General features: G+C 40.6%; 1 protein-coding gene across 1 annotated transcript in view; it reads right to left on the reverse strand.

The window, feature by feature from the left end:
• The window catches only part of hspbap1 (hspb associated protein 1), a 63,926-nt gene that overhangs the window by 25,557 nt on the left and 10,527 nt on the right, over nucleotides 1–27,842 (reverse strand). Inside the window, exons 2-4 of the mRNA XM_048599261.1 lie at nucleotides 23,594–23,773; nucleotides 22,458–22,597; nucleotides 19,179–19,289 (exon numbers count right to left, since the gene is read on the reverse strand). Coding sequence (XP_048455218.1) covers nucleotides 19,179–19,289; nucleotides 22,458–22,597; nucleotides 23,594–23,773 — 431 coding nt within the window. The remainder of the gene's footprint in view (nucleotides 1–19,178; nucleotides 19,290–22,457; nucleotides 22,598–23,593; nucleotides 23,774–27,842) is intronic.

Consider the following 27,842-nt stretch of genomic DNA (forward strand, 5'->3'; position numbering starts at 1 on the left):
TCCAGCTCTACACCTTGTTGTCTCAGATTCTCCAGTATCGGCAGTTCTCACTATCTTTGCATTCAGTTACTTCTCCTTCTACCAGCCCAGTATTCACATGGTACAATGAAAAATAAAACTGATGACTAATAATATCAATAAATCACCATCAAGTACCAAACCAGACCCAGACAAAGACAGGAAAACACCCACTGTCAGATTAATTGGGAATCTGTAAAAGCAAAATCACCTGTTACTGCAAATAAACAACACTTATGGCAGGTCATGTCTTAAAATTACTGACATACTACACTCCAAAGTGTAATTTTTCTGCAAGATATCCACTTAATTTGCATTTGAATTCATTAATAATTACGTTTATTGTCTCTCTAGGGCATCTGTTCCATTGCTTATTGAAATCTTGTTTTTGCACAAAAATACAAATTGTGTTTTGGAATACAAAATACCACTCCACAACGGTGTCAAACCAGTAAGTTTTATAGTGTCGAAGTACCAGTGTTTTCCTGATATATTGTATCCTGCAGCACATCTTACAACATACCATCACACACAAAAAAAAATCAGTTAATGTTCTTCAGTATCTGGAGCAGAAGCTTATTAAACGACAGTGCTCAGATTTCAGCCTGCGTATTAACAGCAGAATACTTAACATTTGGAAAGGGGTAGGTGAAAATGTGTTATGCATCATTAAAATAGAATAGTGAGCCACATTACAAAAAATACCCTTGGGTCTGTTGACAAGAAACTATTTAAAAGGCAGACTGAATGTCACAGAAAGAGAGGTCAACAAAGGCATACTGATTTAAATAGATTAGTCTTTACTAAGTGGACACTTCTCAAGATCACTTGCTTTGTTAGCTCACAAAATTTTACACTTGTTAAACAAGTGACAGATAATGCTGCAGCAAGTTGGCATACGCCAAATTACACAGGAGAATGTTAAAACATACTGAATATGCTGAATTCTCAGTGTGAATTTAATTAGCATCCAATTTAATGTATTTGATATTGAGTTTCTTTTAAAAGGTAGGAGATAAGCTGTTCATATCCACCAGTTAAAATGAGTTTGAGCAATTTTACTTCAGTCCCCAATGAACATTGAGCCACAACCATCTCTAATTCTGCATTACTGAGTATAAAATTGCCAATCTCATTCAGAAAGCTCACAGAATGGCTTTGAATAAAAGATGTTACAGGCACTCTGGTGGAGTAGGAACATGTCATACAGTCATAGAGCTGTACAGCATAGAAACAGACCCTACAGTCCAACTCGCCCATGCCGACTAGATATCCTAAATTAAGCTAGTCCCATTTGTCAACATTTGGCCCATATCCCTCTGAACCCTTCCTATTCATATACCCATCCAGATGCCTTTTAAAATGTTGTAACTGTACCAGCCTTCACCACTTCCTCTGGCAGCTCATTCCATACATTCACCACCTTCTGTATGAAAAGGTTGCCTCTTAGGCACCTTTTACATCTATCCCCTCTGAGCTTAAACCTACGACATCTTGGTTTTGACTCACCTACCCTGGGGGGGAAGAAACCTTGGCTGTTCACCCTATCCATGACCCTCATGATTTTATAAACCTCTATAAGGTCATCCCTCAGCCTCTGATGCTCCAGAGAAAATAGTTCCAGCCTATTCAGCCTCCTCCCTCCTTTAGCTCAAATCCTCCAAACCCAGCAACATCCCTATAAATCTTTTCTGCACCCTTTCAAGTTTAATATCTTTCCTATAGCAGGGAGACCAGAATTGAACACAGTATTCCAAAAGTGACATAACCAATATTCTCTACAGCCGCAACAGAACATCACAACTCCTACACTCAATGCACTGACCAATAAAGACAGGCATGCCAAATGCCTTCTTCACTACTAAATAAAAACCAAAAGAACTGCGGATGCTGTAAATCAGGAACAAAAACAAAGTTACTGGAAAAGCTCATCAGGTCTGGCAGCATCTGTGAAGGAGAAAACAGTTAACATTTCAGGTCCGGTGACCGTTATCAGGAAGGGTCACCGGACCCGAAACGTTAACTCTGTTTTCTTCTTCACAGATGCTGCCAGACCTGCTGAGCTTTTCCAGCAACTTTGTTTTTGTGCCTTCTTCACTACGCTGTCTACCTATGGCTCCACCTTCAAGGAACTATGAACCTGCACCTCAAGGTCTCTTTGTTCGGCAACACTCCCCAGGACCCTACCATTAAGTGTAGAAGTCCGGCCCTGATTTGCCCTACCAAGATGCACCATCTCACATTTAGCTAAATTAAACTCCATCTGCCACTCCTCAGCCCATTGTCCATCTGATTAAGGTCCCATTGCACTCTCAGATGACCACCTTCACTGTCGACTACACCATCAACTTTGGTCATATGCAAACTTACTAACCATTCCTCCTATATTCACATCCAAATTATTTATATAAATGACAAAAAGCAGTGGACCCAGCACTGACCCTCACGGTACACTGCTGGTCACAGACCTCCAGTCCAAAAAAAGACCTTCCACCACCACCCTCCATCTCTTACCTTCAAGCCAATTTCTGTATTTCATGTTAGCCCTATACTATGTTAACATTCTGCTGGTTCTTCTGGCAAAGTGGTCATTTCCCTACCACTGAGCCAAGTCACCTGGGTTCAAGTCCCACCTGCTGCTAAGGTGTGTAATGCCATCTCTGCATTTTGAAGCCAAATGAATATTCTGGCCCCAACTGATATTAAACCTAATCTAACCTGTGCTCAACATACAAAAGGTTAATTTTCTAAGCATTATTATTCCTTGCCTTAATAAGCACAAAGTTCACATCAAAACACATGAAATATAGCCATTTGCCAAAATGAATATGGTGTTGTTCTTGATGTCTGTTAAATCCCAAGAAAATTAGAGCCCAGCCTTTTCATTCAATGGGTCAGAAAATGTAGATACAATAAAGATATTGATGAAGTAACTGATACTTAACTACACGTACAGTCATTACATTTATACAGCTTCTTCTTTACCAGTTCATATCTTTCAGCTTTGTGCAGTTTCATTATCTATTCAGGCAGAATAGCATGCGATGAGCAAATGACATCAAAACTACATTGAGATATTCTTTCATTTTCTGGATTAATCACATCACAGCCATTTGCTAAAGGGGTTACGCCTCATCAACTATGGTTATCCTAAAGGGTCATTGCGTTTTTAATAAAACCTTCCCTACAAATCCTGTTACAATTAAATGTTTAACATAAATCACCCTTTTCTTTATCCAATATTAACTGTTACTAAGGTTAAACTTTCCCATGGCACTGAACTGTGCGCCCTAATTTATTATTTTCTTCAAGGACAAGGTTATCTCTACAATTATCCTTCCATGACCCACAATGATAACAAAACTGGTGACTGGCTATGTTTAGCTCTTAGCATCAGTGGCTGCTTGACTCACTTACACCTCTCATCTCAGAAGGTTGATGGCTCTTCCCCACCCATTATACTGATGGTCCAATGCAACACTGAGGGACAGCTGCAATGTCCAAGATCTTGAAGGGGATATTAAATAAAGGGTCCACCCACCTCCAGTGTTCAGACAGACATTAAAAGATCCCACAGTTCTACCTGCAGAAGGAAATTTTCTTTACAAGGACAGACTAGTGGAGACTAAGAGTCATATTGGACTCGAAATGTTAACTTTATTTCTCTCTCCACAGAAACTGCCAGACTTGCTGAATTCCTCCAGCATTCTGTTTTTATTTTAATTCCTGTAAAATCTGGGTCAACAGTGCAGCTTCAAACACCAGAAAAAAAAAACTCATTGCTGTCTATGGAAAAAAAAAGCTCCTAATGGAGGGGGAAGCACTTTGGCTTGGATGGATGATTGGCTAGCTAACCAGAAACAAGAGAGTTCACATAAGTGTTTGGCGAGATGTAATGAGCCACAGGAATCAGTGCTGTGCCCTCAATGTTTTACAATTTATATAAAATGCCCCAGATGAAGGGACTGAAGGTACATGGTAAAGTTGGTGATGACACAAAGATAGGTAGGAAAGTAAGTTATGCAGATGATAAAAAGGCTACAAGAAATATCAATAGGGTAAGTGAGTGGACAAAGATCTGGCAAATTGAGGATAATGTGGGAAAATGTGAAATTATTCATTTTGGCACAAAGAATAAAAAAAAAGATACTATCTAAATGGTAAGAGATTGCAGAGCTCCAAGATGAAGAGGGATCTGAGTATCCCACTCTATGAATCACAAAAGGATAGAATGCAGGCACAGCAATCAATAAGCTAGGAAAATGTTATCGTATGTTGAAAAGGGAAATTGTGAATAAAAAGGTAATGCTTCGCTTCTATAGTGCACTGGTGAAACCAATCTAGAGTTCTGCATACAATATTAGTCTTCTCATTTAAATTCATTGGAAGCATTCAGAGATGTTTTATCAGACTAATATCTGGGAATGGGCAAGTTGTCTTCTTAGGAAACACTGACAAGCTGGGCTTGTGATCAGCAACGTTTTGAGGAGTAACAGGTGGTTTGATTAAACTTTTAAGATCTGAGGGCTTTTGACAGGGCTGAGATTGAAAGGATACTTCCTCTTACATGAGAACCTAAAATTACGGCTCAGCTAAAAAAGACAGAGATAAAGGAGGAGTTTTCTCCCTCACAGAAGTTCGTGACCTTCTCTTCCTCAAAAGACAGTAGATAGATTCTTGACAAGCGAGGTGGTGAAAGGTTCCCCGATCAAAATCCAATATCAAACTGAATGATATATGCTCACTATTTGTTTACTATCAGCTTGTGAAATAATTCTGATTTGTTAGTCAATCACCAAATCAAGTATGACCTGTTCTGTGTAGACATGGAAAGCATGTTTCCTTTTGAGTGAGTCTAGAATTAAGGGGGCACTGTTTTAAAATTAGGCATCATCCTATCAGGCCGGAGACAGAAGAAACATTTTCTCTTACAGGATTGAGAGACTTTGGAACTCTCTACTTCAGAAGGTTGGGGGAGGGGGGTGCACAATGAATATTAGGCAGGGAGTCAGGGTTCTGACGGTCAATGGGAATGAGGAATTTGAAACAAACAGATCAGCCATGATCTTATTGAATAGCAGTGCAGCTTTAATGGGCTGAATGATCTACTTCTGCTCCCATTTGTTATGTATGTATGTGTGGGCTCTAAAACATCTTGCTTCATTTGAGATACAGCTCATGGTTATGAGACTTGACTAGTAATCCAGAAGATTGTACGAATGATCCAGAGATTAAGTCCAAATCCTATCACAGCAGCTGGGGAATTTAAATTCAATTAATTAAATAAATAAATAAAGCAAATCTAGTATCTGCAATGGTGGTCCAGAAACTCCCAGATCATAATTAACAATCTCTCCTTCACCAATGCCTTGAAGGGAAACCGATATGCCATTCTTATAAGGCATACACTGTTTGTGACTCCAGTAACAACCTGCTCACTAATGTACAGTTTGGGCTTCACTTAAGCCACTCGTCCCCGATCTCCCTACTGCCTTGGTCCAAAGGTGGACAAAAAAGAGCTGAAATTAGAAGTGAAAGTGACGGCCTCTGACACAACCAAGTATTTAACAGTGTGGTGTCAAGGAGTCCAGGAAAAATTGAAGTTGATGGGAATCCAGGAAAAGCTATCCATTGGTTGGATTCAGCGTTACCTTTGCAATGACCACGCAGTCTCTCCAAGACTGCATGCATATCATGCTGTACCAACAATGTTCACAGCATTGACTTCTAGTTCTAGAAGTCCCTATTGAACACAGACTTTGGAGATCTGCACAGAAGAATTACAGAATAGAATAGAATCCCTTCAGAGTGGAAACAGGCCTTTCTGCCCAACAAGTCCACACCGACCCTCAGAGCATCCTACCCAGACCCATCCCCCTGTAAATCCTCTAACCTACGCATCCCTGAACACTACAGGGCAATTTAGCATGGCCAATCCACCTAGCCTGCACATCTTTGGACTGTGGGAGGAAACCGGAGCACCCAGAGGAAACCCACACAGACACGGGGAGAATGTGCAAACTCAGTCGCCCAAGGGTGGAATTGAACCTGGGGTCCCTGGCGCTGTGAGGCTGCAGTGCTAACCACCGAGCCACTGTGCTGCCCCAAATTAGTGGTAACATTGCTTGGAATCATACCTTGCACAAAAGGAAAATGGTTTTGGTTGTTGGAGGCCAATCACCTTAGTCCCAGGACATCACTGCAGCTGTTCCTCAGGGTGATGTCCTTAGCCCAAACATCATCAGCTACTTCGATGAACTTCCCGGCAACCTAAGCTAAAAGGGGCTGGTCTCTAATGATTGCAAATATTCAGCACATTTCATACCTCATTAGTTTTTTTTTCTATTCATTTTGTGGGATGTGGGCGTTGCTGGCGGGCCAGCATTTCTTGCCCATCCCTAGTTGCCCTTGAGAAGGTGGTGGTGAGCTGACTTCTTGAACCGCTGCATTCCTCCTGCTGTGGGTTGACCCACAATGCTATTAGGGAGGGAATTCCAGGATTTTGACCCAGCAATAGTGAAGGAACGGCGATATATTTCCAAATCAGGATGGTGAGTGACTTGGAGGGAAACTTGGAGGTGATGGTGTTCCCATATATCTGCTGCCCTTGTCTTTCTAGATGAAAGTGGTCGTGGGTTTGGAAGGTGCTGTCTGAGGATCTTTGGTGAATTTCTGCAGTGCATCTTGTAGATAGTACACATTGCTGCTACTGATGCTGAAGCATGTCAATATGCAACAAGACCTGGTTAACAATCAGAGTTGGGCTGATAAGTAGCAAGTAACATTCATACCATACAAAGCTAGGCATCCAACCATCTCCCCTTGACATTCAAGACCATTATCATCTCTGAATCTCTTACAATCAACATTCTTGGGGTTACCATTGACTAGAAACTGAATTGGACCAGCCATATAAATACTGTGTTGAAATATACTGCTCAATGACTAGGAATTCTGAGGTGAGTGACTCATCAATCTCACTTGACAAAGCCTGCCCTCCATTTACAATGTACAAGTCAGGAGTTTAACAGAATACTGTCCCCTTCTCTAGCTAACCACCTTCTCAACAGCGATTAGAGATAGGCAACAAAATGCTGGTCTTGCCAGCAACCTCCACATTCCATAAAGTAACTTGTTTTAAAATGGTGCCTCAACAATGTGATTCAATATGTCCTCTGAAGCAGCCTAATAATATACTCAGTTTCATTCAAGGCGGCGATTTACCACCACCTTTCCAAAGACGAGTAGGGGAGAGTAATAAATGCTGACGTTGCCAATAACACTGACATCCCATGAAAGTTTTCTTTTTTTTAAAATTCAGTCTTGATCACATTTGAGAAAATTGCTTCGACTAGAGGTGCTCTGCTTCACCCAACTGTTTAGAAAATTAAAAATCTGTGTGAAAATTTAAACGTAGTAATCAGAACTAAATTAGATTACATGGTCTACATGTATCATAATACACCCCATAACCTTGACAATGATAGTTGAGCCAAAAGTGAAGCTGAATGGGTCAGTAGTTCTATCAGAATTTAGCATAAAAGGCTAATGAAAATATCACAAATGACCCAAGTTCTAATGACTGCTGCTGATGAGATGCAAGTAACTTCATGGAAAAGGTCACAGTATACAATTTCTAATTTGATTTGGAGAAACAAATCTGCCTCAATAAAGCCATTAAATTTGCTTGGGTATGATTTACACACTGACTGTTTCTTACAGAAGAGCAAATTAACACAGTTAAAACTATTAATAGTCAATTGGCAGCACTCTCGCCTCGGAGTCAGACTGTTGTGGGTTTAAGTCCCACTCCAGAATCTCAAGCCCAAAAATCTAGGCTGGCACTCCAGAGCAGTACTGAGAGAGTGCTGCACCCTGCTAAGTGCCAACTAACTGAGTAAACATAAAACCTAGACACAATGAGCTCTCCCAGGTGGACATTATCAAAATCACTAAAATATATTATCTGCTCATTGCTGCTTGTAGGATCTTGCTGTGCACAAATTGAGTGTTTAATTTCCTACATGACAACAGCGATTACACTATAACAAACATTTTAGGTAATGAGATTTGTAATCTTGAGATCAAAAAAACACAAAAATTTCAAGTTTCTTTTCTTCAATTTTGCAACTTATCAGGCAAAGAATATGGACAAACACAGACTCCATGATCATGCAGGAAGAGGAGCCCAATATTCAGAGGGAATCAGAAATTAAACTAAACTAAAGGGAAGATACAGAACAAGTTTGAGTTTATTACGCTGCAGAGCAGGGCTTATCACATTCCTAATGCTGTTGAATTAATGACTTGGACACAGCTTCAGTGTTTACATACCAGCATGAAGAATTTGAAAAGTTCTTTTAGGCTGTTGAACACAGAATGTTGCTAGAAAATGTCTTAACTGCACAATCCCTAACCACCCTCAAATCAATTCTTCCTCCAAAAAGCCTTCAGCTTTTAAAACCACAAGAAATATCCACTAACTGCAATTCTCCAGTTCACCGTCAACTGCCCTACTACTCATTTCCAACTTGGAGCATCCTGCATTGCCAGTTCATCTCAATTCTCGAGTCTTCAACCAAGTTAATCCTCAGTCCAACAAACGATAATGCAAGTTCCCATTAAGGTTGCCAATTCTACAGGATGTCCAGAGTTTCCAGAAAATGAAGATTGGTCTACAGGTCAACTAAGGAGAAAAGCCATAGGATCATTAAAATTTACTTCCAACATTTTTGTTCATTACCTATAAGAACACTACTTGGCTGACAGCTAACAGCCATCTAATCAGGGAACAGAGCTTGTTCATACACGAACTGGCCATGGAACAGTGAGACATGCTAAGGATTGTTATGTTTAATGACCAACCGACCAGTGCAGTTGGGAGCTGCAGTAAATTGGTGGGGAGAGCAATACATCCAAATGGAGGTTCAGAATCCTAGCTCCACATTGTGACTTCTCACACAGAGATTTCTAACCTCAGTTAGGTCTTTAGTAAAAGACATTAAGTATTGACCCCAAACAATTCTCCAGAGAGAGACCAAGGCCACTTCTAAACAAGTGCAAGAAGTCAGCCATACAAGGGCTCCAGAAGGGTACTTGCAGCACAATAATAGTGTCCTCACCTCTAGGCCAGAAGGCCTGGGTGCAGATTCCTCCAGCTTCAGACGTGTGTCATAAGATGTCTAAGCAAGTGAACTAAAATATATACAAGTGCTCCAGGCCAACTCTGCTGGATACAGAACATGTGCCTAACAAAAGATCAAGACCCAAAAAAAGGCCAGAAGTTTCTACTTTCTAAACGAAAATAGATGTGCAAGGATCTGCACTATTTTGTTATGCCCACTCGCCATTTTTATTCAAGAAAATGGCCCTTCGCTCAATATTTTAACTTTTCTCTAACAAGGGTGAAAAATATTAGTTTTAGCACTGGCCTATAGGACTTGGGTAAAGTCTCTCCCTCTATGTATTTGGCCACCCAAACAACGGCAATTACAGAAAACTTTAATGCTGTATGACGTCCCAGATATCAGTCCCAACCTGTAGTCACACTCCTGATGACTGCCAGGTATAAACTGATCTGGAACAGTCAAGCCATCTACCTCATCTCCCCCTCCCCAATTTGACATGCTCAGATGCCCCCTTCAACTGATAGCACCAGGACAGCCAAGCAGGATAACTAGTCAGCAGCGCTAAAATTGACCTTCATAGAGAAAAAAGAAAACAATTTTGATTTTCTTCCATAAGAGGAGGTTCGGAGCATAGATATCGTCAATAAACTCTCTTTCCTTGCTGACTATCGACAATCAAAGTTCCACACAGTGCTGCAAAAATGATTAAAAATAAATTACTTGCTATTTGTTCAGGAGATTTTCCACTTACATTTTGGCTGCCAAAAATAGTCACTTGAACTTTAATCAGAGGGAATTTTAATCCTCGAAAAAAAAAGGAGTGATGTACACAGCAGGTGAAATAACATGGCTAGTCAGTGGAACAGGAAAGAGCTGCAACAATCCACAAAGGATCAGGCTAACAAAGAAAACAGCAAAACTGAACCACGAATCACTGGAGATAGAGGAATAAAGGCTGCTTTGTTCTACGTCTCTCCAAAGTTGAAATGTAAACCAATCTATTGCCCATAGTGCAGCTTTCATGACTAAGGGATTTAGTTCTCTATCTCCCACTGAAGCCAATGGCCCCGCTGAGGGATATATGCAGACTACCCCTTTTAACCTGTCTGACCTGAAAATTTCAAGGAGGAAGTGCAGACTGAAGGCGTCCATCTCTGTCACAGAAAATACATGTAAAGCTAACAGGAGAAGCAGATGTGAAGGATGTGGGACTTTACTCTCCTAAAACAACTTGCACAGGAATTTCCTCCTCTTCCTAAAATCATCCCCAATACCTCTGAGATCATTGAACCATATTGGCTCTTCTCATCTGGCGATGTTTCAATTTTAAAATCCTCATTGTTTTTAAATCCTGCCATGGTCTCACACTGCCATCTTATCATGGATGCCTCCAATCTGACAAATCTACTTTTCTATTTCTACTCTTTTTCACATCTAGGATTTTTGGTTAAAATTGCTATTGTCCCAGACTACTCCAATATTGTTTTTATTCAGTTGTGGCATGTGGGCGTCACTGGCTGGCCAGCATTTATAACCCTTGAGAAGGGCAACTAGGAACGGGCAATAAATGCTGCTAGCCAGCAATGAAGAGAGACAGAAATGAAAAACAAACACTTGAATTTATTAACAAGATATGGTGTTAGCTGTCACTCAGTACGAAGCGTTCTCGTCCAAGTCAAAAGTCTGTAGATTCAGGTCCCACCCAAAAGACCCGAGAACAAAATCTAGGTTAATGCTTTGTGTGCCAGTAGTGAGGGAGTGCTGCACTGTCAAAGGTGCTGTCTTTTGAATGAGACATTATACTTTCCCTCTCAGGTGGGCTTAAAAGATCTTGTGGTAGTACTTTGAAGAGGGTGGAATTGTGCATGTTAATATTTATTCTTCACCCAATGAAATCAACCTTTATCCCACAATCTGGGTCTACGTTTCCAACAGCTTCTCCAGCACTTTTGAAATAAAACAAAGCTTCACTGGTCTGAAGATCATGAAAATCAGATTGTCCTGGACACATTAGCACTTTTGGCACCCCACGTCAGCAGTTAGCTCTTCTTAGTTGATTATAAGCATTCTTAAACATCCCCTCATGTGCCTTAACAATCCGCCTCAGCCCACATCTCAAGGTGCACTTACAACTATCAGGAAGAGATGATAGTCATGTCATAAATCAATATGATGGGCGAAATGGCTCCACTATGACCCTAAGAAATCCAAAAACAGAATCCATCAACAATTTTAGCTGTTTTGAAGGGTTTTATCAGTGACTATTCAACAGAACATTACTTATTATTCACAGTATTGAGGAAATGGTATAGCCTCTGAAAATCCAAAGGACAAAATCATTGTACTCACTCGCTTTCATCCAGTAAAAGCTCACAAGGAAATTGAGACTATAACATGCAAGGAACAGGGCATCATAATCTGCATTTTTATTTCCCCGACCGTATCCTCATACACAACCCACTATCACTACCCCCTTCCCCAACATCATCACCTTTTTCTCTCCTGCCATCTGGCTAAGAATGGAGAAGAGCACATCAGTCAAATGCATATATATCCAAGAGTCAATCCTAAATGGCCCAGTCACAATTCTCCATCTCCCAAATACTTCTAATCCAATCTGAAGCATGAATGATCCCAGGTTACATTTATGCACAATTCAATCCAGACACTGGGGAAGCAACACACGTGGCAGTAAATCTTCATTAGAACATTCTCCCAATATACCACACAATCTCAGTTACAACATTTGTTTTTAAATGGCTACTGCATTTCTAAAATACTTATTTCATCTTTCTCTCCGCTCCAGCAGACAGAAATCTACCTGCTTCGTGCAGATAAGACCCATGAGGTCCCGAAGCCAGTTTGCAGCTGTCAGGCAGGTGGAAATTGCCACTGTGGATTCTCGTACAATCTTTATAACAGATTCTTCCACACCTTCTCCATCCCTGGAACTGCAGGGACTGGTAGGGATGGGGAACAGTGAATGGAATGAAACATCCACACCAAGAAACACAGATTAAATAGTCATCACATTTTCCACAGACAGATTTTGCATAGTATTTAATTATTTCTAATTCTCAATTCCATTCTTAAATCAGGTGTTCAACGAGCAATGTATTTACAGGGGCTTTTTCATTGCAGGCTTAATACCGCTAGATGAAACTTCACCATATTCTGCGCTCTCAAGTCAGACTTTGGGCTCAGTAATTTCACAGAACCAGTAAAATGACAGTCTGAAGCGAAGGCAAAATCAAAAGCCCACTGATTACAAGCATTACTGAACCGAGACAAAATAAGCAGCTTAACTTCAACCGGTTTTACTGACATTCCAAGTGGCCAAAAGCCACAAATAGTCGCAGAAATGCTATTGTAGAAAGACATCCAGGCTTCCAAAGGAATTTACAGAGCAATTCAATCATGCTGATAGCATCAGAGATGTGGCAACATTATTATCCACAAACCTTTCCTATACAGTACTGCTTGTAGGTTAAAGAATGTGAAGTTACAGTACTTTCAACCATATAAATGAACAACATACATTGGTTACATATTGAGTGTATTAATATGTTGGAAACACAATAATAAAGAAGAATTTTAACAATAGCTTATAATTAGGTAGAACTTCTGACATACTAAGAAAATAGTTCATGGTTCACAGTAAAGCAACATCTGAGTGAGGAAGGACGATTCTAGGAAGGGATTAAGCAAATGACAGTTAACCAGAGAAGTTGAGGATCACATCAAATTGAAGGAAAAAAAGCATGCATTGTAGCAAAGGTTAACAGTAAACCAGAGTATTGAGGAAATTTTAAAAACCAACAAAGATGATCAAAAAAGGAAAGATGATAAACTTTGAGGGTAAATTTGCAAGTATAATCAAAACTGATAGCAAGAGCTTCTTTAAATGGAATTACAAGAAGAAAGAAGCCAAAGTGAACATAGGTTCCTTAGAGAACAAGGCAGGGTAACTGATAATGGGAAACCAGGAAATTGTACAGGAGCTGAATAAATGCTTTTAATCACTCTTTACAGTAGAAGACACTAACAACATTCCAAAATTACAAAATAACCAAAGGGGCAAAAGGAAGAGTGGAAATAAATATAATAGCAATCACAGAGAAGTACAAGGGAAACCAGTGGGGCTAAAGAATGATAGATCAGGACCAGGGAAACTTTTTTTTATTCATTCACAGGATGAGGGCATCACTGGCTGGGCAGCATTTATTGCCCATCCCTAATTGCCCAGAGGGCAGTTACACATCAACCACATTGCTGAGAGTCTGGAGTCACATGTAGGCCAGACCAGGCAAGGATGGCAGTTTCCTTCCCTAAAGGGCATTAGAGACATTAGCGGTCTCAATGTGGACTTTACTAGTTTCAAAATCTTCCCTCTCAGCCCCGCCTCCTTGACCTGACACGACCTGTCCGCCTTCTCTTCCACCTATCCGCTCCTCCCACCTCACTGACCAATCCCCGCCACTGCCTACCTGCACACACCTATCACCATCCCACCCACCTTCCCCAGCCTCACCCCTCCTCTCTCTATTTATTTCTAAGCTCCCTTCCCCTTCCCCCATCTTTGAAGAAGGGTCCTGACCCGAAACATCACGTTTCCTGCTCCTCTGATGCTGCCTGACCTGCTGTGTTCCTCCAGCTCCACGCTGTATTATCTCTGACTCCAGCATCGGCAGTTCTTGCTATCTCTTAATGAACCAGATGGGTTTTTCCCAACAATCGACAATGGATTCAAGGTCATCATTAGATTCCTAATTCCAGATATTTATTGAATTCAAATTCCACCATCTGCCATGGTGGGATTCGAACCCGGATCCCCAGAACATTATCTGGGTCTCTGGATTAACATCCCAGTGATAATACAACTAGGCCATCGCCTCCCCTATTGGGATGCATCTTAGGATACTGAAGGAAGTAGCTACAGTCATACAGTACTGAAACAGACCTTTCTGTCCAACCAGTCCATGCCAAACATAATCCCAAACTAAACTAGTCCCACCTGCCTGACCCTGGCCCATACCCCTTCTGAGGGAGGGTCATTCGACCCAAAACATGACTTTGACTTCTCTCCACAGATGCTGCCAGACCGGCTGAGCTTTGACAGCAATTTCTGTTTTTGTTCCATATCCCTCCAAATCTTTCCTATTTTTGTACTTACCTAAGTGTCTTTTAAACACTGTAACAGTGCCCACATCCACTAATTCCTCAGGAAGTTCCTTCACACACGAACCACCCTCTGTGTAAAAATTTTCCCCTCATATTTTTTTTGAAATGTCTCTCATCTCACCTTATAAATATGTCCCCAGTCTTGAAATCCCCAATCCTAGGGCAAAGTCATCTACTATTAACCCTATCTATATCCCTTATGATTTAATAGCCTCGATAAGGTCACCTGTCAACCTCCTATGCTCCAGTGAAAAAAAAAGAGTCCCAGCCTACCCAGCCTTTCATTATAACTCAAACCTTCCATACCTGGCAACATCCTGGTGGATCTTTTCTGAACCCTCTCTAGCTTAATAATATCCTTCCTATAACAGGGTGACCAGAACTGGACACAGTATTCCAGAAGAGGCCTCACCAATGTCCTGTACAACCTCAACATGATTTCCCAACTTCTATACTCAAAAGGACTGAGCAATAAAGGCAAGCGTGCTAAATGCCTTTTTATCCACCCGGTCTATATGTGATATGTGAAAGTACTGACAGAAATCTTCAAGGAATCCTTAGATTCTGGAGAAGTCCCAGAAGATTGGAAAGCTGCTAATATGCCATCTTTATTTGAAAAGGGGAGACAAAAAAAGATAACTATAGGTCAGTTATTTTAATGCCTGTTACTGGGAAAATGGTAGAGTTTACTATAAAGGACGTATTGGCAGAGCATTTGGAAATGTATAACATGATTAAGCAGAGTCAGCATGGGTTCATGAGGGGAATTCATGTCTGACAAATTTACTAGAATTCTTTGAGCAGATAACAAGCAAGATGGGGATGCAGTGGATGTCATCGATTTGGATTTTCAGAAAGAGTTTGATAAAAGGCAGAGAGTTGGGATAGGAAAGCATTTTCAGGATGGCAACCTGTAACAGGGATCAGTGCTGGGGACACAATTATTTACAACACATTAAGACTTAAATATGAGAAATGAATGAATTATAGCCAAGCTTGCAGTGACATAAAAAGAGTCATAGAGATGCACAGCACAGAAACAGATCATTCAATCCAACTCATCCACACCAACCAGATATCCTAAATTAATCTAGTCCCATTCACCAGAATTTGGCCTGTATCCCTCCAAACCCTTCCTATTCATACACCCAACTTTTAAATGTTACAATTGTACCAGCCTCCACCACTTCCTCTGGCAGTTCATTCCAAACGCGCACCACCCTCATTGATGGTAAGGCAAGTGTCGAGGATGGCATAAAGAATATACAAGGATACAGACAGGTTAAGCAAATGGGCAAGAACATGAGATAGAATACAATGTCGTCAAAATGTGAAATTATGCATGTTGGCAGGCAGAACAGACAAGTTGAATATTATTAAATTAGAGAAAGACTGGAGGAACATGCAACATAAGGCTTGGCTGCCCTGTTGTGTAAGTGATTGCGTCCCCAGCACTGATCTCTCTGGCATTCAACTAGTTACAGGTTGCCATCCTGAAAATGCTTCCTTATCCCAACTCTTGACATTAATTCCAATTAGAGATATTTCAGTGGGCTGTGGGACTAGAATAATTCAATAATTCACACTACTCGGCTTTAAGCGAAACAGATTCTGTTCTTACTCCCCAGTTAAAATACAAACAAAAGAAAGAAGTGATATAATTTTAACTCAATTGAAAAACTTAACAGAATAATAGATTTTTTAAACTGTTAAACAGCAACCGCTCTAATATTGTAACATCCCATAAACACACCCTTGGCAAAGGCAAATTCAATAAAATAGATTACCTCACATGCAATGTTTCTCCAGTTCAGGAAGAAAGAACATCAAGAGAAAATTGTGGCAGAAAGAGAGAAACCTCAAGCATTTTGCTGTAGCAGGTAGAGATGTATGGCAGCTTCTAAACCCCAACAACTACTATTGTTCCAACCTTTTAAAAATTTCCAAGGGCTCATAAGCTGTTTACTTTATTAGCTTGGAGACGACAGCTTGGCACCTATGGCTCAAAACCTCTCTTTGAAAAGAAAAAAAAAAGCAGAAAATATACACATAATTCAATAGTGTCATCACACCACCCTATAAAAAAAAACAAACCATCAATATACAAAGATAGCTTCATTTGTAAAACCCTTTAGTCTTAATGCGATAAGTACACTACAATACATACACATTACATTGACTCTAAGCATGCAAACATTCAATATTACTGTCCATTTCAGGCCATTTCTTCTGCCACTGAACACCTTTACCTTCCTTCATCAGTCATAACAAGGCATCAGCAATTACATTCTCTCGTTCCACCACGTAAATTTTCAAATTTAACAGCTGTAACAACAAACTCCATCTAAACAGTCTGGTATTTTTATCCTTAAATTTTTCCAATAATATTAAGGGGTTATGATCAGTGTATACAATTGTCTCAGACACAATATAGGCAACATAAATGTTGAAATGTTGCATACCAACACCAAATTCGAGGTCTCCTTCTCAATTGTGGAATATTTCTGTTGATAACATTCAACCTTTTGGAAAAATACCCAATCACACTTTCTACCTTCTTGTCATCTATTTGCAAAAGTACAGCACCAAGACCCACATCACTTGCATCGAGTGCCACTTGAATGGCTGTGTATAATTAGACGTAGCTAACAACAGGGGCACTGGTTAATACAGCTTTCAAGCTGTCAAATGCCTTCTGACATTCCTCCGTCCACTGAAATTTTCTGCACTTCTTCAACAAGTCAGTCAGTAGAGCAACCACACTCCTAAAATTTGGTACAAATTTCTGTTAAAAAACCACTCAGTCCCAAGAATCATAGTACTTCCCTCCTCATCAATAGTATGGGAAACTCCCCTATAAATTATATTCTCACATCCCGCGGGGCCATCTGTCCATGTCCATTGATATTGCCTAGGAACGTGACTTGGGCTTTTGCAAACTCCCTCTTAGCCAGGTTTATCAGCATGCCTGCCTTCTGAAGTCAATCAAACAATTCCGATAGATGTTCCGATACGTTCCTTCCACGTGTGACTAAAAATCACCAGATTGTCACACAAAATGACTTTCTTAATTAATCTTTGAAATGTAGCTGGTGCATTTTTCATACCTAATGGCATAACTTTAAACTGGCAAAGTCCATTCAGAGTCATGAAAGCAAAAATTTCCTTCGCTCTCTCTGACAAAGGTACCTGTCAGCATCCTCTGAGTAAGTCCAGCTTTGAAATATAAGTTGCTTGTCCCACATTCTGAATACAGTCTTCCAGCCGTGGAATAGGATATGAATCAGATTTCATAACTGCCTTGTCTTTGCAGTAATCAACACATAAAAGTTCGGTACTATCTGGTTTTGGCAATATGGATGAACTCCATTTGTTGTAACTCACTTTGATTATGTTGTCTTTGAGCAAGCTTTCAATCATTTTTTGAACCTGTGCCCACTTTAGAGGGGTAAGTCGATAAGGATGTTACTTAATTGGAACAGCATTTCCTACGTTTACATCACACATAATCATATTAGCACTTCCCAGCTTATTCCCACATATCTCTCCATGTGATCGCAATAACTGTTTCAGGTCATTTTGATTTTCCTCTGAAAGGTAACTCAATTATTTATTCTAATTTTTGAGAACTTCCTTATTGTCCAATTTAATTTTTGGAATATCAAATTCAATTTGTTTCAATTTAGTTCTTCACTCCGAATTATAACAAGTACCACATTCTCCTTTTGCTTTCCTTCCCCTTCAACATACTGTTTGAGCACATTCACATGATACACTTTTTAATCTAGCATTCTTATCAAATAATTCACCTCACGCAATTTCCTTTCAATTTGATAAGGCCCACTAAACCTTGCTTTTAAAGGTTCACCTCCCACTGGTAGTAATATAAACACTTTATCTCCTGTAGCAAAATTATGAATTTTTGATTTGTTGTCTGCTTCCTGTTTCATCACATGTGCTGTTTTCAAATGCTGTCCTGCCAACTCACCCACTTTGTGTAATCCTTCCCTAAAATTGATGCACAATCTAAATATATGGTCTCTGAACTCTGACTGACCAATTTCTCCTTAATTAATTTCAGTGGTCTTCTCACCTAATGCCCAAAAACTAATTAAAATAGACTGAATTTGATAAATTCATTTGGTGCGTCCCTAATTGCAAAAAGTACAAATGGAATTCCTTTATCCCAATCTTCTGGACAGTTTTGACTACAGGCCCTCAACATGGTCACTGAAGTTTGATGCCACTGTTCTAATCCTCCCTGTGATTCTGGATGGTACGTCGTGGATTTGAATTGTTTTATTATTACACTATTCGTACTTCCTTGAATAATTTTGTTGCAAAATTTGACCCTTGGAACTGATTGTCTCTCTGCGGGTAGTCCTATTTAGTAAAAAAATTGAGGAACACTTCTACAATCTTTTTAACTGTGATATTGCATAATGGAACGGCCTCTGGAAATTGAATCGACACATCCATTATAGTCAACAAATACTGATTCCCACTTTTTGTTTTTGGGAGGGGTCTTACACAACCAATTAAGGCTCTTGTAAAAAGTTCCTCAAATGCTGGAATAGGTATTAATGGTTCTGGTTTTATCACTGCCTAAGGTTTTCTTATTACACCTGACACGTAGGACATACGTCTGGCAAAATTCAACGATACCTCTATGCAGTCTAGGCCAATAAAAATGATTTCCTATTTTGGCTTGCGTTTTCATTACTCCCAAATGACCCCTACTGTTACCTTTTGGGGTCCCCGGAACCTCCTTTTTATAACATACATGGGGCCAGTGGCGCAATGGATAACGTGCCTGACTACGGATCAGGAGATTGTACATTCAATTCCTACCTGGCACAATTTCTTTGGTGGGCAGTGTGGTGGCTCAGTGGTTAGCATGGCTGCCTCACAGCGCCAGGGACACAGGTTCGATTCCAGCCTCGGGCGACTGTCTGCATGGAGATTGCACATTCTGCCCATGTCTGCATGGTTTTCCTCCGGGTGCTCCGGTTTCCACCCATAGTCCAAAGATGTGTGGGTTAGGTAGATTGGCTATGCTAAACTGTCCACAGTGTCTACAGTAAGAAATGCAGAGATAGGGTGGGGATGAGTCTGGGTGGGATGCTCTTTGGAGGGTCGGTGTGGACTCAATGGGCCGAATGGCCTGCTTCCACACTTTTGGGATTCTATGATTCTAACACATCAGTAGTATCACTGAATGAACTTCTGCCCAATTTTCATCTGGCTGAATAAGAAATAGTCTCCATTTCCTCATCAAGGCTTCATTTTTAAGATACTAACAAACTCGGATTCTTTCAGACATAGTCAGAACTGCCGATGCTGAAGTCAGAGATAACACACAATGGTGCTGGAGGAACACAGCAGCCCAGGCAGCACAGCAGCAAGAAAGTTGAACTGCTTTATTTTTTCATCTTTTTGTTGTAATTCAACTAACCTTTCTCAATTAAAAATATCCACTTTGTTCTCTACCCATTCTTGTTTTTTCTCAACCATTTGATCAAGCATAGTTTCTGATAACTGAACTTCGACTTCCTTGTCTTTGCTCTCTGGTTTCAACCAGGGACTTTGTGACCTTGTTACCACAGAGTCAGGAAAAATCCTAGGATATATTTCCTATAACATCTCAATTGCCTGATGTTCTGCTGTCTTTTCAACCACAGGAGGGATCACTCCCACCTGTGGTCCAGCTATATCATTTCCAAGGATAAACTGTATTTCCAGAACAAAGAATTTCTCTATTAGTCCTACCACCACTTGACCGGACTTTCCGACCTCACCTTATATAATGGAATATTACTCTTTTCACCGCGATTTCCACACTTTACCACCTTTTCTAGCAATACTCCGTCCAAAGTATATACCTCTTCACTCTTTCACCATCAAAGATTGAATTGCTCCTATGTCTCTTAAAATTTTAACTTCTTTACTTAACTTCATTGTGTACTATCTACAGGACGCACTGCAGAAATTCATCAAGGATCATCAGACAGCACCTTCCAAACCCACAACCACCTCCATCCAGAAGGACAAGGGCAGCAGATACATGGGAACACCGCCACCTTTATGTTCCCCTCCAAGTCACTTAACATCCCGACTTGGAAATATATCGCCATAACTTCACCGTCGCTGGGACAAAATCCTGGAATTCCCTCCCTAATAATATTGGGGTCAACCCACAGCAGGTGGACTGCATCAGTTCAAGAAGGCAGCTCACTACCACCTTATCAATACTGACCAGCCAGCGACACCCACATCCCACAAATGAATGAATAAAAAACCTACTCCTCCTGGTACATATCTGTAAACCTTATCCATACAGGTAATTCTTGAAAGAGATCTGGTACTTTCTTATTAACCAACTCTTGACCAGGCTGTACACCCTTTGGCAGCTCTTTAGCTTCCATTGGGATCTCCTGAACTACTTTAATAAACCTCACTGGCTCATCCTGTTTTATCACATCCATTTTCCCAGCGCTTTTCTTAAACCACCAACAACTACAACTTCATCTGTTCTACTTTATTAGAGTGAAAACACCTGAGGATTTTTACTTCTCTTCCCCCTACATGGGTTTCTTTTTTTAACCTGTGGTAAACTATCTTTACTAAGTTCAATGAGATCTCCTCTTCCTTTACAACTAGAAGATTTCACTTTTCCCCAATTTCTATCCCTCACCGATTGAGTTTGATGTTACGATCCAAGTCATAATTATCTGTCTTTCTGCTGATAATCTTGCAGTTTTAAGTCTCTGCTCTTCCACATGAATTCTCACATGAATTTCAGGAAGTGAATTTTTGAACTCCTCCAAATTAACAGTCTCCCTAAGAACATCATATCATAGAATCCCTACAGTCTGGCAACAGGCCCTTTGGCCCAACAAGCCCACAGTGACTCTCAGAGCATCCCACCCAGACCCATTCCCCTATAACCCACCTAATCTACACATCCCTCAACACTATGGGCAATTTTCCATGGCCAATCCACCTGGCCTGCACACTTTGGACTGTGGGAAGAAACCAGAGCACCCGACAGAAACCCACACAGACACGGGGAGAACGTGCAAACTCCACATAGACAGTCACCCAAGGCTGGAATCGAAGCCGGGTCCCTGGTGCTGTGAGGCAGCAGTGCTAACCACTGAGCCACCATGTCTGATCTATTTTAAATGCCTTTATCCACCTATCAAAATTACTTTGTTTGATCCTTTCAAACTCTATATACGTTTGACCAGGTTCTCTCCTTAGATTCCTAAAACATTGTCTGTAGGCTTCTGGAATTAGTTCATGTGCATTTAAGATGACATTTTTCACCTCATTATATTCCCCAGATACCACCTCTGATTGGAATGCAAATACCTCACTAGCTGTACCTACCAATTTTGTTTGAATCAGCAATGCCCATATGGTCATCAGCCATTCCATTTGTTTAGCCACTTTCCCAAATGAAATGAAAAAGGCTTCTATGTCCTTCTCATCAAACACTTGGACATATTTAAACTGATACACACCAGGCTTTTGGCTAAAGTCAGAAGTCACATGACACCAGGTTACAGTCCAACAGATTTATTTGAAATCACAGGCTTTCAGCGTGTAGCCCCTTCGTCGGTTCAAAGCTAAAAGTTTCAAATAAACCTGTTGGACTATAACCTGGCGTCGTGTGATTTCTGACTTTGTCCACCCAAGTCCAATACCGGCACCTCGGCATCAAGGCTTTTGGCTACAATGAGTTTGCTCTTCATCACTGTCCCCATCATTACTCCCTCTTTCCACCTTCACCATTTTAAGTCAACTTTCCTCCTTAATTTCCAACTTCCAATGTTTAAAAACTCTCTCTTTCTCCCTTTCTTCTGCTTTTAATTGTAATTCAAACTGTTTCATTTCCTTTTTATATTCAAGCTGTTAATTTTTTTGTTCTTTGTTCCACTGCAATTATCTCTCTGTCTGTCTCACTCTCTCTTGCCTTTCTTTTTCTTCTGCCAGGGCTATTCTTTCTTTTTTCCTTGCTGTTGCCTCTAATTCGAGCTGCTTCATTTGCAATTGAATTTTAAATATTTCCAATGATTTTGATTGCATTTCTGGCGATTGGAAATGTGAAGCCTTTGCTGCAATTACCTTCCCTTTTCCAGGAGACACAGGCAAATCCAACTTCAACTTGTTTGCCTTAATCTCTTTACGTAAAACACCCAAAGTGACTTCTTCCACCCCCAGGAAACTCTTAGCAACTGAAAGAGCTATTATTACACAAGGCTTGTCTAAACCAAATGAATGCAACAAACTCACTGTCTTTGAATCCAATAATACAAAAGCTAACCTTAAATTAGAGATCTTGATTCCGACAAAAGTGCCCAATTTGTCATGGACCAGACCAACACCCCTGCAAATACATCAAGGAGATAGCCAAGACCCTAACTTTTATCTTATTTAAAGTCAAGTGTAAGGTGCTGCGTTCTAGATGTAATTTGATTGGTCACTCTACTCAACTTTAAGCAAAACAGACTTGATTCTTATTTTCACTAGGCCCGAAACGTCAGCCTTCCTGCTCCTCTGATGCTGCTTGGCCTGCTGTGTTCATCCAGCTCTACACCTGGTTATCTCAGATTCTCCAGCATCTGCAGTTCCTACTATCTCTAAAATCCTGGTTCTTTGGGAGCCTGACTCCACACATTCATGCTGCTTCTATTTTTACCAACTTTCAAAAAAAAACCAAGGCTTCACAAGGTGATTACTTTATTGGCTTGGAGGAAACAAGCCTGTGGCTCAAAACCTGTCTTTAAAAGATAAAGGACAAAATACCACTCTAAAATCCTAAGTATTGTCACAATTGGGCACAGAGGAAAACTGAGAGGGACAAGGAGTTTCATAGTCTTGATATCCTGAAAGGTAGATTTGATTCCAACATAGCAGGATGCAGAAAAGCTGGAGGACAAAAGCAGCAGTATGTTGAGGCTTCAAAAAAATGCAAGAAACTTGTGTCTCAATGAAAAGAGAAAGGTTGTAAGATAGATGTGAACTCAGTAGTCGGGGAGACAGCAACTATGAAGCCACATATAAACATGTCAGAGACATCCCACACTATAGACTTAAATGCATTGCAAATAGAAGCATTTCTTTAATACATTAGTAATGTGTTAAATAGTTTAGACATTCCAAAACTTTAGAGAAAGCTAACATTAAATACATACATTTATTTTACTTTGATTTCTCAATATGTCATAAGTAAATGAGACGGTGCATTAACAAAGTCTTACCTTTAGTCATTTTCCTTTCTCCAATCCTGAACTTAAATGGTTTTCCATTCAGGAGATGTGAAAGATGCTCCACATTCCACTTCAGTGCTGGCCAGTCGGAAACCATATTGAGGAATACTGCAGGCTGCTGCAATGATGCCATAATAACCCTAACCTCCTCAGGGTTAAATGGCTTACTATCTACAGGAAGGAGAATACATACGAAAGACCAATTGCAGCTTCAGATTTGATCGGACCATCAAAACTTATAAAAAGCACCTTATGAAAATCTCTCCTTCCCTTGCAAAATGTTATTGTGTTTATCACAACCCTTCAAGTTACCTGTGCTTTGCAAATTTTGGCATCCTTCAAAAGTAATTACTCCGCCATAGGTGGATTCTGATTTCAATTGCCTCAGTGCTAAGCTCTGGAATTTATTCCCTACAGCTCCCCACTTCTTCCACCTCCTCTAATTTGTTCCAAAAAGGCTGCATCTTTTGGCCATCTGGCTAATGTCTATCGTGGGGCTCAATGTCAAGTTTTGTTAGATAGCACTCCAGTGAAACACCTTAGGATGCTTTACTATGTTAAATACTAGATATAAAATTAAAGCTGTTGTTGTTTAGCAGAATCAGCAGTTTCCTCCCTCCAAGTGTTATCACACCAGTCAGTGCAAACCACCACCAGTGAGAAACTCATTGACTTGTGAACCAGGCATCAGCTTCATCAACTCCCCAAACCCTCATGTCTTTCATGACAATTGCTCCTACACTGAGTTGTTTAATTGTCCACCACCATTAATAGCTGGATGTGACAGGACTGCAGAGCTTAATAAATTTGATCTCTTATTTGTGAAATTGCTTACTGTCTATCTTTTGCTGCATTGGGCTACTTGTGTTTCAAACATGTTGGAGCTTTATCGGGTTGTTTTGTTTTTAACTTTTGGGTATGCCTGGTGTTGCTCCTGCACTCTTCAGTGAACCAGGGTTGGCCTCCTGGTTTAATAGTAATAGTCGAGTGAAGATATGCTGAGCCTTGAAGATAGATATTCTGAAGTTCACTACTGCAGCTAATGGCTCTCAGCATCTCACGTATGTCCAGTCTTGAGTTACTAGATCTATTAAAAAATCAGGCTAAACAGGGTGGGACTCTACTCATTGGAAACTAGAGGAATGAGAGGTAATCTCATTAAGACTTAATACTTATGGGGGTTTAACAGGGCAAATGCTGAGAGAATGTTTCCCCTCATGGAAGAGTCTAGGACCGGGGCATGGTCTCAGAATAAAAGGGTGCCAATTTAAGACTGAGATGAGGAGGAATTTCTTCTCCGAGGGTGGAGTGTCTTCGGAACTCCTTGCCATGGAAAGCCGTGTGTGTGTTTTGGGGGTGGGCAGAATGGTTGCGTATATTTAAGGCAAAAATAAATAAATTTGCGACCAGAATCAAGGGTTATAGGAAAAGGGCAGGAAGGTGGAAGTGAATCAGCCGTGACCGTATTGAAATGGCAGAGCAGACAATGGGTTAAATAGCCTACTCCTGTCTTTGTTTTTTATGGCTTTATGATTTTGCACTGTGGTAGTGCCACACATGATGGGGAATATGATATCCTTAATGTGAAGGCAGAATTTCATCACCACAATGACTGTGCAGCGGTCTCTCATATCAATACTGTCACAGACTGATGCATCTGGCAGTTTGATTAGTGAGCATGAGGTCAAGAATTTTTTTCTCTCTTGTCTCCCTCACTAGCTGTTGCAAGCCCAGTCTAGCAGCTATGTACTTTCAGGTTCGATCTGCTTAGTCAGTAATGATGCTGCCAGAACACTCTTGGTGATGGACACTGAAGTCACCACCCAAAGTACTTTCAGTGCTCTCGCTACCCTCAGTTTTTCCTCCAAGTAGAATTCAACAAGGAGGAGCCCTGTTTTGTCAGTCAAGAGACAGGCTGTACATGGTTATCAGCAGGATGTTTCCTTGCCAATGTTTGACCTAAAGCCATGAGATTTTGCAAGTCAATGTTGAGGACTCCCAAGCAACACCCTCCTGACTATGTACCTCTACCTCTGCTGTCTTGTCACACTAGCAGAACAGATCTAGCACAGGTCCCAAGGATGGTGACTGTGTTGTCTGGGATATAATATGCATAGTACGATTCCATAATTACTGATTATGTCAAGCTGTTTCTTGATTAGTCTGTAAGATGGCTCTAGTAATTTGGCATTAGTCCCCAGTTGTTCATCAAAAGGACTTTGCAGTGTCGTCAAGGCTGAGTTTGATGTTGTCGTTTCCAGTGCCCAGGTCAACGCGAAGTGGCCTGTCCAGTTTCATTCCTTTTCTGAGCCATCTTTGTGGTTTGATACAACTAAGTTTAGGTTTGTAATGTAGATTCCTGGACCAATGATCCAGAGGCACAAGTTCAAATCTTGGGTTGGCAGCTAGGAAATTCCAATTCAATTTATTTCAGATTTCATTTAATTAATTGCTGTCACTATCTGTTGCAAAATGATCGAGTTCACCAATGATCTTTAGGGAAAGGAAGCTGCTAGCTTTACCCAATGTGTCTCCCTACCCACAGGGATTGTGCTGACCCATAAATGCCCTCCAGATGTTCCGAGCAAAACACTTACTTGTTGGAATAGACAATAAACATTCGCCTTGCTAGCAACGCTTAGATTCCACACATGAACTTAAAAACTACAGTCCCACCCAACTTATTCTATCCCTTCCAAGAACTTCAGTGTTGTCACCCAGTTATACATTCACTTCTCTTGGAACTGTTCATGTAAATCACTCTAATCAGTTTTCTTCCAATTCCTCAGCTGCATGACTTTCCTACTCAGTTACCCTCAAGAGCTGGACAACTGCCTACAGAATTCCTTTGTTCCAGAAGAGGATAATGGGTAGGCCATGTAATTACAGAACAAGCAGGCTAAAATTGGCTGTGAGCAAACCACCCTCAGGCCGTATCACCACAGACAATTAATACTCATTTTGAATGATATAGGCTAATTAAGAGCAACCAACATTAATTTACAAAAGACAGAACGTCCTTACAATTCCAAATAGTTTTTTTTAAAAAGATCTAACAGAAACTAATGACTGAGGAAATGCAGTGTATATTTGCGGATGGATTTTTGAAATGCGCCTGATTAGGTGCTACAGAAGGGACTTTCCGACAAAATTGTGACACAGACAATTAAGAAAAAGTAGCAGCAGGAATAGAAGGCTGGATGAAAAGTAGAAAACAACCAATACAAGCAAAATCAGATTCCAAATGCTCAAAACATGAAACAAAGACTAAAAACAAAATGCAGGAAGCAATCCAGCAACCATGGCAAATGCAAAGTGATGGGGTGGGGAGCTGGTTCTGGGCAGAATGCTGTTCAGACAGTCGGTGCAAACTCAATGGGCTGAATGACCTCTTTCTGAACTGTAGGAATTCTGTAAATTTTGAATAAATAGGATGTAAAGAGTAATCTCAGAAGTCAATGTAGGAATCATTGCTTTTCTCAGTCAGAGCAGAGACATTGTCTATACGGACTCCAGCAAGGCATTCGACAAGGTTCCACATGGTAGACTGGTTAACAAGGTTAGATCACATGGAATACAGGGAGAACTATCCGTTTGGATACATAACTAGCTCAAAGGTAGGAGACAGAGGGTGGTGGTAGAGGGATGCTTTTCAGACTGAAGGCCTGTGATCAGTGGTGAGCCACAAGGATCGGTGCTGGGTCCACTGATTTTTGTCATTTATATTTGGATGTGAATATAGGAGGTATGGTTAGTAAGTTTGCAGATGACACCAAAGTTGGTAGTATAGTGGACAGAGAAGGAGGTTACCTCAGACTACAATGGGACCTTGACCAGATGTGCTGAGGAGTGGTAGATGGAGTTTAATTTAGATAAACGTAAAGGTGCTGCATTTTGGTAGGGCAAATCAGGGCAAGACTTATACTCCTAATGGTAAGGTCCTGGGGGAGTGTAGCCAAACAGAGAGATCTTGGAGTGCAGGTTCATAGTTCCTTCAAAGTGGAGTCGCAGGTAAACAGGGTAGTGAAGATGGTGTTTGGTACGCTTGCCTTTATTGGTCAGTGCATTAAGTTATAGGAGTTGGGAGGTTTTGTTGCAGCTGTACAGGACATTGGTTATGCCACTTTTGGAATACTCCGTTTAGTTCTGGTCTCCCTGCTTTGGGAAAGACACTGTGAAACTTGAAAGAGATCAAAGAAGATTTACAAGGATGTTGCCACGTGGGGAGGTTGGAGCTGTG

Source organism: Rhincodon typus, chromosome 7 (assembly GCF_021869965.1).
Source record: "Rhincodon typus isolate 14 chromosome 7, sRhiTyp1.1, whole genome shotgun sequence".
NCBI lineage: Eukaryota > Metazoa > Chordata > Chondrichthyes > Orectolobiformes > Rhincodontidae > Rhincodon > Rhincodon typus.